This window comes from Monodelphis domestica, chromosome 1, assembly GCF_027887165.1.
Source record: "Monodelphis domestica isolate mMonDom1 chromosome 1, mMonDom1.pri, whole genome shotgun sequence".
NCBI classification, from domain to species: Eukaryota; Metazoa; Chordata; class Mammalia; order Didelphimorphia; family Didelphidae; genus Monodelphis; species Monodelphis domestica.
The window spans coordinates 285,365,114-285,379,086 of NC_077227.1; the positions used below are offsets into that span (position 1 = coordinate 285,365,114).

General features: G+C 34.8%; 1 protein-coding gene across 1 annotated transcript in view; it reads left to right on the forward strand.

Moving 5' to 3' along the window:
* The window catches only part of SOS2 (SOS Ras/Rho guanine nucleotide exchange factor 2), a 129,410-nt gene that overhangs the window by 97,505 nt on the left and 17,932 nt on the right, over nt 1–13,973 (forward strand). Inside the window, exons 15-19 of the mRNA XM_001379015.5 lie at nt 2,751–2,870; nt 2,988–3,150; nt 4,816–4,933; nt 6,960–7,132; nt 8,891–9,007. Of these exons, the coding sequence (XP_001379052.1) occupies nt 2,751–2,870; nt 2,988–3,150; nt 4,816–4,933; nt 6,960–7,132; nt 8,891–9,007 (691 nt within the window). The remainder of the gene's footprint in view (nt 1–2,750; nt 2,871–2,987; nt 3,151–4,815; nt 4,934–6,959; nt 7,133–8,890; nt 9,008–13,973) is intronic.

A 13,973-nucleotide genomic window follows, 5' to 3' on the forward strand; every position in this document is an offset into this window, starting at 1 on the left:
ACATAAGTCAAAGTGAGAGGAGGAGGAGCTAAGACGTTGGGAGAAAGGAAAGTCAGTTGGAGTTTGAGTTGGAATGAAAAGGTCTGGAAAAGCACTGTAGTGAGTGGGATAATAAGTCAGACTGCCTTGCTACAGTGAGAGTCCAGTTCAGATTGCATAACATAAAGTTGTGGTGGACCCAATCAGCATAGTTTCACGATTTTTTTTTCCAGATTTTGTTCAGTAGTGCATCAGTAGGAATAAAATGTTAGATGTTAGAAATAAATCCAAGGATGAGATTTGTCAGAAAAAAAATTGGTGATAGCATGAGGAATTTGAGAGAAGAAAATAGTGAAATTGAATTATTTTATCTAGGAATCAAGATGGGGAAAAGAGGAGAGTGTAAGTAAGGATGGTAGCCTGGGAAGGAGGCAAGGGGCAAAAAATATTGAAAGTCACACACAGTAAGGTTGAAGAACAGGATTTTCTGTTGCTAGGCAGAGAGAGAGATGGAATGACAGATTATACTCAGATAAGGAATTTCAGAATTCCTTAATGTGAAAGAGCATTTGTTTGTGATGGCAAGATGAACAGTATGACCATCTCTGTGATGGCATGGAAGAACAGGTCATGTGAAACAAGTTGAGAAACTAGGAGGTTAGAATGTTTGCAGGAGTATCAGTATGTATATTAAAGTGCCCTAGTGTGAAGGCAGGAGTTGGGATGGGAGGAGAGGTGATAGAGAGAGTGTTGACTTGGAAAAACACACAACCACTAAAATGGTCAGAAAAATGAAATCTTTAATCAGGTAAGAGAGAAGTTCTTAATATTGTGACAAGGAAATCACTTTAAAAGACTGATATATATTAATTTAAGGTCGCCAAGGAATTCAGCTATGTAATTCCTTAATGAAAACTCAAGTCAGCAGTCAACCTTTTATGGAGTTTAATTACAAACAGGAGGAAGAAAGGTATTAGAGACAGAGAGAGAGAGGGAGAGAGAGAGAGAGAGAAAGGGGAGAGAAGGGAATAGGGCTTAAATACCCCCTCTGTTTAGGCTGGGCCAAAAGGCCCAAGCCTTTAGATAGCTGAGGCAAAGAAAAGAGATCAGTCCCTATCACTCACGTGACCAAAATGGAGAAACAGTCTCAGGGGCCTCCACCTCCAGCTTCCTTCCGAGCAAGCTTCTCAGAGCACCAGCTCTCAGAGCAAAAACTCTCCAACCACCCCTCTAGTCCTCAGACCCCGCTATCTTTAAGGAAACCATCCAAGTTCCCTCCCCTCAATTCTCACATCTACCAATCACTGTCCATGTCTTCCCTGTGCCAATGGTGGCTCTAGCTTAACCCAGGACTGCCCAGAGGTCTGTAGCTTTGCACATGTCTGTTGAAGGTCATATTCTCAAATAATTAAATCTTGATCCTTTGCTGCAGCCCTTCCTAAATCCTGTTACCCTGAGTAGGGTGGAGATTGGTATAATTAAATTTTGATCTATGCTGCAGCCCTTTCCATTGTTCAGCAAAAGGTTTCTGTCCTAAAGTAATCTTAAGAAGGGAGGAGGAGGAACCTCCCTTGCCAATGGGGTTCACATTCCAATGGTGAAATTTCCAACATTCACAAGTCTAAGAAATTTTAAGGTTTACAATATTCAGCCACCACACAGAGTCAAGTACTAAATACCACACAGAGCCAAAGCTCTGGGACTCTGGAAACAGTGTCTTCGAGAGTTTGCATTGCCCAAAATGATTCTCCAAAGAATAACAGAACTAGGGGTCTTATATATCTTTTGGGGGAACAAAGGTCATGGAAGAATGATTGACTAGCTCTGCATTGGATACAAGGAAAGGAGGAGCCCAGGGCTTTGCTGACAGGAAGCTACAAAAAGATGTTTCCAGCCTGGGGCTGGACTACCTGGGAGGGGTCTCTGATTTATGTTGATAACCTTTTAAAACAAAAAGGGTACTTAAGGCTTGACTGCATACTAATCTTATCTAAACTGGGATCATTAAGTACCTCCAAGTTCAGTTCTGAGATAGATAGGCAAGTAAGGGGGTGGTGGGGAGGACTTTAGTAAGTTCCTAAAAAATAAGGGACAAACTTGGAGTTTCAAGAAATAAAGTTGGCAAGAGACCATGAATTGCAATGGAGAATACATGAAAGATAGCTAGGAGGCATACTATTGGAGGGCTTTAAGGGCTAGGATAAAAATTTTCTATTTTATCTCACAGATGCTAGGGAACCAATAAAGATCTTAGTAGGTGAGGTATATGGTCCAGGCTGTGTTTTAGGAATATGCTATATTAACAATGCATTAGAAAAAAAGGAAAGAATGAAAATGGGGAGTCTCTTGTACTAGTTCATACAAGAAATGATGATGAAGGTATAAACTAGGGTAGAAGCCATATAAGTTGAGAAAATGAGGTCGAATGATGCATTGTGAAGGTAGAACTGACAAAGACTTGGTGACAGTAAAGAACCAATATCTACTGAAATTCTTGCTCTTATTGTTGCCTTTGAGCATGAAAAATGAAATCTACTCCACCAACTTCATTTGCCCCTTTAGAGATAACCTGTGAACCAATTTTTTTATCTGTCCTAATTCCTATGTAACTAAGAGGCCTGAAGGACCAATAACACTATTAGCTGCTCTGTGTATATGTTATTTTTTAACTGGGGAATTCAGAATATACTAATACTGACTAACCCTACTCTAATTTATTATAAGTAGTAACTTAATTTTTTCTTGTTTTATATTAACCTTTGGCTCAACAGGGCAGTTCAGCCTTCTGAACTTGTGGGAAGTGTGTGGACTAAAGAAGATAAGGAAATAAATTCTCCAAATTTATTGAAAATGATTCGGCATACCACCAATCTTACTCTTTGGTTTGAAAAGTAAGTACGTGTGTGGTATAGTTCTAATGTCAAATTTGAAGTTAAATAATTTTTTAAAAATTCTTAAAACCTGAACAGATTTTCAAGCAGTATTTCCTTGTATCTCTTTTTGACCAGGTGTATAGTAGAAGCAGAAAACTTTGAAGAACGAGTGGCAGTGTTAAGTAGGATTATAGAAATTCTACAAGTTTTTCAAGATTTGAACAATTTCAATGGTGTATTGGAGATAGTTAGTGCTGTGAATTCAGTGTCTGTGTATAGATTGGACCACACATTTGAAGTAAGTCTTAGATCATAAATATTTCATTCTTTTGGAGAAAGAAACAATGTGCATACAGAAAAATATATTTGTGTATTTTATCCATGTATTAAATATTATCAGGAGACAACATTAATGGAGACAGACTCAAGCCAAGAAGACTTGTGTATTCAAGTCCCACCTCTATTGTATGGGATCTCTTAAACTAGGCAAATCACTTAATTAACATTTCAGTAGTGTTGGCAACCCTTCAGTCGATAAATATTTATTAAGGAACTACTATGTGCTAAGTGCTAGAGATACAGATATGTAAAAAGATAGATAGGTTCTGCCCTCAAGAAACTTACATTCTAATAGAAGATAGAAAACACAAGGAAAGCAAAAAAATGAGGAGAGGGAGGAAAAAGGTCCCCAGTGAGGGGGCATGGTAGAAAAGTCAGAGATTCCAAAGTAGTGCAGCTGGATGAAAAATGAGTTGATACCTCAGCTGAAGTCTTTTTTTAAATGGTAGTTTGCTGTACATGGCCCTAGCCTTTAATCAGAGAGGTAGGGTACTAATGAGATATTATAGAATGCTTAATGAGCTTCCCAGGCATGATGAAGAAATTAGAGAAATCCCAAAGATTGAGGTGAGAAATGAGTTCTAGAAAACTGCCAACTGCCTTGTTACAGGGGGTGTCTACACTTAGAATACCAGTGAAGTCATAGGTCCATTTATATGTTCTGTCATATATCATAAATAAAAGACAATAACATATTTAGAATGTCTCTTTATTATGATAGAAATAATTACCAAGAAAAATAGAAAATTGATACTACCCCATTTAAGGTTAGTGGTAAATATAAAATATAGGATGAATGGGTTTTTCTACTTTGCCTTAGTATAAAGGTGTTCCAAATGAATGTGGCATGTTGCTGTGATCATCTTGAATAATCAAAGAAGATGAAATCATATATATGCCAATTTTTAATTTTGTTTGAGAAAAATATTAAAGAAGGAATAATGTGGGAAATTTTGTATTGCTATTTTCTGGACTATAAAACCATTGACAATAAAAAATTGTTAGGCCTTTTCAAATTTCTGAATATTAAATTCACTTAAAATTTTTATTTGAGGAAGGGTTAGAAAAAAACAGAAATTTGCACCAGTATAGGAAATACTTGGGGAAAGTACTTGTTCTGCTAACTAGACCTGATTGATTTTGAGACCTTTAGGTTGACTCATTTATCTCAAAAAGTGTTTATAAAAACTTTAGTTTCAGAAAAAGTTAAGCATACATAACATTTAGGAACAAGATGAACTGACACAAAATTAAATATGAAAGGATGATTGAATATCAAAAACAATGGCAATCTTTAATTTATCATACAAATGCTGGGGAAAAGAGAGATATGTGTGTTAAATATGTTTGGGCCTCATTTCTTTTATGTAGTATGTATTTTTAAAAAGTTGTATATAAATCAAATTCTTACATACCATTTAGAATGAATTAATGAAATTATTTCAATAAGTTAAAAAAAACTTTTTTTGCTGTTAACATTAGATTATCATAAAATAGGGATGCTGCCAGTTTAAAAAATTTACATAGCATTAGCATGAATTTAATCACATACGATCCATGTAGAGTTGCATATTAAAAGGGAATGGTAACCTATAACTTTGACAGAATTTATACTTATTTTAAGGCATTGCAGGAAAGAAAACGGAAGATTTTAGATGAAGCTGTAGAACTAAGCCAAGATCACTTTAAAAAATACCTAGCAAAACTTAAATCAATCAACCCACCTTGTGTGCCTTTTTTTGGTAAGTTATTGGATATTCATTTTATAATACTAGCCATATATATATTTTCTTTCAATATATTGTATTTGTGTTTAGTAGGCAGGGTTTTTATTTTTGTTTTTTAACAGTAGGCATTAAAAAAAAATCTCTTCAGAATGACCTAACATTTCTTCTATTAGCTGTTTTTCTTTAGTGCTATTAATGAATGATTTATATAGCTAACGTTTGAGTTGCCACAAACTGCTACTATGCATGGAAATGATGAATGATTTTTTTTGATATCTGAATTGAATAGGTTTTGAGAGAAAAGTCCAAATAACTTGTGGCAATTCTATAAAAGCAGAGTATGTTGGGCAATTGACTCAATGTACCATAGCAGGATTTGGTGTTAAATAACCAAGTGCCTGCTGAACCGAATGATTTACTCTGCCTAATGTTTTCTCTTCCTTCTCAGCTTAACCCAAAAATGCTCCCACATCTCTAAGAGTCCTTTCCTGATTCTACCAACCCATATTCATTTTCTTCCACTTTCACATGGGACTTTGTACTTCTCAAAAGCATTTGCCATAATATTTATTGTTGTTGTTCTTATGTTTATTAGATATACTATATCCCCAGGGTTGTGCTGGTAAATGTTATTATCAATTATTGACTGATTCTCTGAGGGAAGCGGGGAAGTTCACACAACACACTTCTAAGTTTTATCTGCTTTATTAACCTTTTACCATCACTTTCTTAAGTCTAGATAATTAAACAACAATAAATCAAGCCCAGTTTTGTAGTGTTTGCTGATGTCTAAGGTATAAAATCTCATTCTGAAAATTTAACAAATCATCTTTAACAAGTCAGTTTTAGCAGGTTCCAGTACAATCCTACTTGTCTTCCTACTATACTCTCTTCCTACTATACTCTAAGCTCTCAAATCTCTTATCTCTCCCAGCACCTGGCATAATAGGTGCTTAATAAAAATTTGTTAGATTGAATGAGTTGGAAGTGTCACTGAGTGGAAAGAATACTGGATTTGAAGGGAGCAGACCTGGCAGTGAATCCCACCTTTATTTTAGGCAGGTGACTTAATTTCCCTGGATCTCAGTTTCCTCGTATGTAAAGATTAGTGCATTGGACCAGATGATTAATACTACTTCTGGTGATAAATCCTTTGGCTATTTGAACTATTACAAAACTGTTGGTTGGGGGAACTGTTATCCCAGATGTGTGTCAGTATTTATCGTTCAAATGAAAAATAAGTTTCTTAATCTAGAATATAAATTTAGTGAAATTTTTCTTTTATTATTCTCTTTTATTTTCAAAATATTTTTATTGTTGTTGTTATTTTTTTAAAACACCTTTTATCTTAGTTCTAAGGCAGAAGAATGAATGGTAAAGGATAGGCAATGGAAGTTAAGTGACTTGCCCAGGGTCACATAGCCAAGAAGTGTCTGAGGTCAGATTTTAATTCAGGGCCTCCCATCTCAAGCCTGTCACTCTATCCACTGAACCACAAAGCTGCCTCCCAATCCTTGTTTATGATAAGAATCTTTTCTTTGGTGGTATATTCACCACTAAATAAATTAGGATTAACCTGTTAAATTACCAGCATTATATATTTAAAACATTGTTCTCAGAGTCTCATAGTTAATCCTTGATTGCCCTTATTAAATAACCTTGTAATAATGCCTGTCCTCCTGTAAGGTAAAAATATGTAATAAATAACATTTAATTCAAGGGGGCAGGGCATAGTGGGTAGAGAGCTAGCCTAAGGGCCAACCAAGAAGACATGGTTTAAAGGCCTGCCTCTAACATACTATGGCCATGTTTCTCTATGCAAATCACTTATCCCATTAGGAATCTAGGCTACTCTCTAAGACTCTAAATTGTAGAGAAGGTGCCAACTTAACAATGGTAGAAGGAGGTGTTTCACCAAGGAATTTTCTTGATTAATTACAGATCTAGTCTTATACTGTATCCTTATTTCCTAATAATATTGACTGTAAGGTAAAATGAGAATGGAATAACAAAATTTTTTGTGTGTTTTTTCCCCCTTTAGGAATATATTTAACAAATATTCTGAAGACTGAAGAAGGGAATAATGACTTCCTTAAGAAACAAGGGAAAGAATTAATCAACTTTAGTAAAAGAAGGAAAGTAGCTGAAATTACTGGAGAGATTCAGCAGTATCAGAATCAGCCTTATTGTTTACGGATAGAATCAGAAATAAGGGTAAAATTTTTCTTTTCCTACATGTTAAGATGACCATTTCAAACACTTATTGACACGTTGTAATTAATTATAGTCATATTTGTTTGCCATAATACTATTTTGAGAGGTAGTTTAAATAGAGAGATAGCTTTGTTCAAGCACTGCCTCTGAGTCTTACCAGCTATATAATCCTTGATAAATAATTTGATCTCTCAAGGCCTCAGGAGTTATAGACAAGATTACCAGTCTTCATGAATCAAGGGAGTTTACACTCCGGACACTGGTGAATCATTGGTCTCCCACCAAAAAATAACATTTTATGTGAGATAGCAAAAACCAATGCTTAACATTCCATAGGGTTATAGGATCTTAGTTATAACTGGAAAGGACTCTGGAGAAGTCATGTAATCCATCTACCTTCTTTTATGGGTAAGAAAACTGAGGCCTAGAAAAGAGGAAGTGACTTTCCCAGGGTAGTGTGGCATAGTAAATAGTTAGACTTAGGGTATGGGAGATCTGAATTAAAATCTTAACTTTCACAATCCTTAGCAGAGTGACCCTCGAGCCATTTAGCTTCTGTGCATCAAGCAATTCCCTAGTAGTGTTTTGCTTTTTGTGGTAAGGAGTTCTTATACTGGGAGTTTGATATCTTGATGAAATTAAAGATCCTTTACATATTCACATATAATAGTTCTAAAAGTATTATAGTTTTAATATTAATATCTTTGGCTATATAAGGTCAAGATACATTCCCCAGTGGATAGTCAAAAAATGAAGAAAAAATTCTCAAAAGAATCAGAATCTTTTATAAAAAATATGAGAGATTGCTCTAAAATTTCTAATGAGAGAAATATAAGTGAAAACCGTTCTGAGGCTTAATCTTCCATCCATAAAGTGGACAAAGATGACAAAAGATGAAATAGTTCAGAGGGACTATGAGAAAACAGACACACTAAGACATTGGCAGAGCTGTGAATTGGTCCAACCATCCTTGAAAGTAATTTGGAATTTTACTTAAAAAAAAAAAGGACAAGGAAGTGAAGAGAGACACACACACATGCACACATTACCTGGAATGTGGTAGGTACTTATATTCATATAACAGAATTGTATACTTTTATAAATCCTATTTTTTTTAAACCATTACTTTCTGTCTTAGAATCAGTACCAAGTAAGGGCTAGACAATTGGGTAGGAAGTATCTGAGGCTGGATTTGAACTTAGGTCCTTCTGATTCCAGGCCTGGCTTTCTATCCACTGAGCCATGTAGCTGCACCTGTATATATAGGCATAATGCTTGCCATTGATCAGTTAATTAGTAGTTTTAAATTTATTTTAAACAATGACTTTTTCATAAGATATGGCTAACAGAGTAACAAGATTGATTTTTACTTTTTCAAGTATAAAATTAATCAAGTTATTTTATTATTACAGCTTGTAGAGCATTGAATAGTTTGGCTGCCATCTTTGTTATGAGTTATGAGCTTCAGAAAATGATTGTTTGTTGAGCATAGAAAAATGATATTGAGCCTTACCTCTTGGTCATCAGGCCTATCTTTATTCAACCAAATACTTATTTGTTATTAACTACCACTTTTGCTTGAGAGTTAGGCAATTGTTACTAGATAAATAAAAGAAATTAAAAGAAAAAGGGAAAGAAATGAAAAAAGAAATGAAAGAGACCTGGATATGGCTTAATTTCAGAATTTTTCTTAAATGAAATTTATGCACATATTGAAGATCATGGAAATTACCCACTCCTGTCTTGGTTTTATTTCAGAGGTTCTTTGAAAATCTCAACCCCATGGGAAATACATCAGAGAAAGAATTTACAGATTATTTATTCAATAAATCACAAGAAATTGAACCCCGAAACTGTAAACAGCCACCTCGATTTGTAAGTACTTTTACTTGTATGCTACAGCTGATAAAATGGCATGCTGGTTTTCATGAGAACATAAAGGAAATTTGCAAGAAAAAGAGAAATTTTACATTTCCAGAAATAAAGATCTCTTCCAATAGTTTGCTGCTTTAGGACAAGTAAAATAATTAAACATATTGACTTGTACACTTAACTCTTCAAACTTGTACATCTTTAAAATACTTGTAGTTCAGCATGAAATTATACTTTTATGATATTGGAGATTTGTTGAGAGCCATCAAATCTGAGGGTCTAGGGTTCAGGTCCCAGTTTGGGTGCCAATCAGAGGGTGAGGGTCCTCTGCCTAAGTGTGATGGTCCAGTCGAATAATGGAGTGAGAGACACTGTATACTCAATCCCACGAGTTTAGGCATCACACAGTTTTCTGCCATAGCATGGAGGCTCGTATATTATATAAATTAGTGATTACATACTTCTTTGGCACACAATCAGTTTTCTGCATATATGTTTCCATAGAACTTAACAACATATGCACAGCTTAAGGAGATAGTCAATGAAACATTGTTGCTATAGATCAGTAGTTCTCAACCTTTCTAATGCTGTGACCCCGCAATACAGTTCCTCATGTTGCAATGACCCCAAACCAAAAAATTATTTTGGTGGCTACTTCAAAACTGTAATTCTGCTACAGTTATGATTCGGAATGTAAATACCTGATATGCATTATGCATTCTTATTGCTACAAATTGAGAGGTTGAGAACCGCTTCTATAGATGAATGGCATAAAACAGGGTGATCTAGAGGTTAGTTCTCCCTGACCTAGGAGTTGACCAATTAGGAGGATCATTGTTACTTTTGGTCTGCTTTCACAATAGATCACAATTACTTAGGTGATGGGTAACAAAACATTTCACATATAGGTACATAGTTAGAGGGCAATTTAATGACAGGCCAGATTTGGAGTTTTCCTCAATTTCCAAGTCACTTTTTCTTGTATTTCACTCGGGTACTTGAAGATATTGCTCTGGCTATTGTAACATAAACCAGCAAAGTCTGTCCTGTCGACCTGGGCTTGAAGGTGATTGATGTTCTTGGCTTGCCTGGCTTGTAATGGGAGTGAATGTGACTCTGTGGAGAGGGAAAGGAGGGGAGTAATGGGTATTGATCTTTAGGTTTTAATTCTGTGAATGTACTCTTTTAGGGTAATAATCCAGGGGGATTAAAGTAGGATATATGTTTATTCTATAAGCCTTTGCTCTTATATCATTTCTTTTGTATTGGAGAGAGAACAATAATCACCCATTAGTGAGGGAAGTTAAAGAAAGAGAAGTCACAGAAGGGGATCAGTGGGCGCCTCATTTTCTGGGGGCTACCTTTTGCAGCCTCAATTTCCCAAACTGTGATTTTGTCAGCCAGTGAGGGTTTGATGGCTCTCAACAGATATTCAACATACTTTTGAAGAATAGATCGTTTGTCTTAGTCTAGCTTTTAATAATTGCTCATTCATTTTCAATAGAATTTAAATTGGGAAAGTTTCTAGGCCATTAAATTATTTTTATTGCTGTTTCTAGTTCATGTGATTGTATTCTAACTCTATTTTGGAATATCCGTAATTTTAGAACAGTTTTGTTTTTTAGTATATTAATTTAATCTTTATCAGAATTCATCATTCACTAAATGGGGACAAGACTTCCCAGTAGAAGTGAAAAATGTGGGGATTTTTGAGGAGTGGACATTTTACCCATCTGACAAAGAAGCTCCAGGTCTTGGAGGCTCATCTGGATTTCTTTTGCTAATAGTTTTGAATGAAAAAAGTGAATTTCATAGTAAAAACTACTTTTTCAATTGTTCAGTATTCCACTCTTTTTATTGACTTGTTTATGACAAGTGTTTTTTTCTTTATAGCAGTTTTTGTTTTTGGTGATAGTGGTGGGTTTTTTTTTTTTAATTAGCCATTTACTATTTTTCCAAGTCCACACTAAGGAGGAATTAATAACAATCCCTCTACCTTCCAGATCCCTTGGAAGATCTGTAGTTACTATCTGAGGATTAATTAGACTGTCTTGCAACAATAGCTTGTCAGTTCTTTATTTTATTTTTCATTGTTGACCATACTTTCCTTTGTACTTTGGTGCAACTGATCTTGTTTCATTGTGAATTTGAATGATCCTTGAAAATGTTTAATGACTTCATACCAGTGACCAGTGCAATACCATTAACTATCATGGAAGTATGCTCTTTATGGACTGCAACTTTTGCACATTTCCTTGGGATTAGTATCCATTCTTTAAAATCCCCAAATTAATTAAAAACACAAAAGAATAGTGTGATGAAGCATATTTTCATGGCACAAAATCAGCCTTTAGCTGACAGAAAACTAATTAAAAATTTGGTAAACTAGCTCACTGGGGTTTTATATGGTCAAGATATTACTATCTTACTTAAATTAAGATAAGCAAGATTAGATAAGATAAGATTAGGTAAGGTCAGCTTACTAAAAGTAAAAGTTAAGCTACATGAACATTGCCATCATAAATGAAACCATATCAAAAGTATTGCTTGTCATAAGTACTAAAAATACCACTGTAGATTCACATCGATTTTTTACGCTGACAAATTCTGACAAATTTTTTATTTCCAAAACTTTCTAAGTTCAACTATCTCAACATTAAATATTTATGAGCCTCTTTTCTAAATAACTGTTCGATTAAATTATCATTTTAATGTTCTGTAAAATTCTAATGTTTCCAAAACTGTTACTATGTCATTAGGAGAAAAATTAAACACTTGAGCTGTGTAATAAAATCCAATTTATCCATCCACACTATTTAATTCAACAAACATTTAAGTGGCTACTTTGTGTAAGATACTTTACTAGATAGGGAAAATGTAAAGTTGAAGTTAATCAAGAGTAGGAAGAAGATGGAATTAAGTTGATGAAAAAGATAAAGAGATTGAAACTAGAAAGATGAGCAATAATAGAAGGAAATAGAATGAATAAAGTTGTAATGATTCTATTTCTTCTTATCTCCTGCATGGTGACTTCAGTGACTAGTGACTCCAGGTGCCATTAGAGCCTCTTTGTAACTGATTGATAACAAGACAACATATGTTTCCCCACTGTATATGCTAAAAATTCCATTGTTTGGTTTTGTGATTATAAATCTCATATACAGTATTTCTAAGAAGTGGCCATCTTGCCTTTATTCAAAGACCTTTAGTGATGTGGAATTGAGTATTCCTTTAAACTCCCTGTGGGGCAGTCCATTGTATTGTACTCAGTTCTAATTATTCATATTAGAACCAGCATAGATAGACACCCCATGTCAGAGCTATAAAGATCTGGGTTCCAGTTCTGGCTCTGAGACTTGCTGTCTTTGTGATCTAGGCAAATCACTTAACAGGTGATCTGCAAGGTTATAAGTTTTAGAGAAAGTACAAAACTGCATTAATAGAGGGTGTTTCCTCTTTTACAGCCCCATATACCAGTGAAATCACAAGCTAGTCCCAACCCCTGTGAAATTTCAGAAAATGTCCTTATAATGAAGCTAAATAATTTTTTTCTCTAGTTTTCTCCCATTGTCTCTAAAACAGAATCTTTCTTTCAGATTAAGTCCTTGAGTTAATTGAAGGTTGCTTTTTTCTTTGCATCTTCTTTTCAGGTTGCAAACATCCTTACTACAGCCATTTCTAATTTGGCATGGTTTCTAGGACATCATTCTGGTCACTATTCTCAGGACACATTATAACAAAGATAGAATTGCAGGGCAATATGACCCAAAAAACCCCCCAAACTGTTGGAAAATATAGATCAGTGTGAAATGGTTCTGCTATTCTAGAAGACAATTAGTATTTGTGTGATAGAAGTCACTAAAATATTCCTTCTCACTGTTGGACTTTGCCACAAGAGCTCTATGCAACATCCAAAGATACCAATGGAGCATTTTGACTAGCCACTAGTCATCTCTTACTCTTGCCATTATATCAGTCTATCTTCTCTTCCTGTCCTACCAATTCTTTCAAAATATCTTATACTCCTATTCTTTGGAATTCCTCATTAGTTATATGTTCAGCTTCTCAATGCTATTTAACAGTACTAGCAAAATGTTAGGTTTAAAAAAACGGGCCTTTGTTTTCATGGGAAGCTTCATGTTCACAAAAGAGACATGTGGTTTCCTAAAAATGTCCAACTTGTTCTCCTTTTAGCTTGGAGCCTGGTTCATTATCCATCTACAGTATCTGTCCCAGATAAACATATACTGTTGAGAACAACCTTTGTAGGGTATCTGTCCAATCTCATTGAAGTTTGGGCCATGGATATTCTTTGTGAATTTGACTCTTCCTGTATGAATGGACAGACTAAATTCCTTTCTATAATTATAGATATCTTCTGGGATGCTCAGCAATATCTTGAGGCTTGATAAAACCAACACAAAGTCATCTGCAAACAGAAGCATCTGAAGGGCCTCATTATCCAAAGGGAATCTCTCAACCTGAAATCTGCACTGACTTTCTTCTATTATTGTGGCAAATACTTTTGCAAGCATATCTTTTCCTATATTATGCTTTGTCTGAAGCACAGTCATTAAATATAGTATTTATCTCCTTATTCCAAAAAGTCTTGAATGATCTTGATGTATGGATGGGAGTTACCTTAATATAAAAGAACCTGTAAAGCAGTGTCTTTTTCTACTGAATTAAGTGCATTTTTTTTTTGGTAATCAACAAACAATAAATACAATGAGATCTAATATTCCCTACATCCTTAAATAGGTTGTGAGATTGGTCCATTGTTCAATATAACTTTTAACCAGTAGTTGCCTATTGGTGCCCTCATTAAGGATGTCCTCAATTTATTTTATTTATAGATGGTTTTCATAAGACTTTTGCATAGATGGGAGAGTAGGGCTATATTTGATAATTATTGTTTTCTTAGTTACCTTTTTTTGTGCTAATAATAAAATTTAGGAATATTTCCATG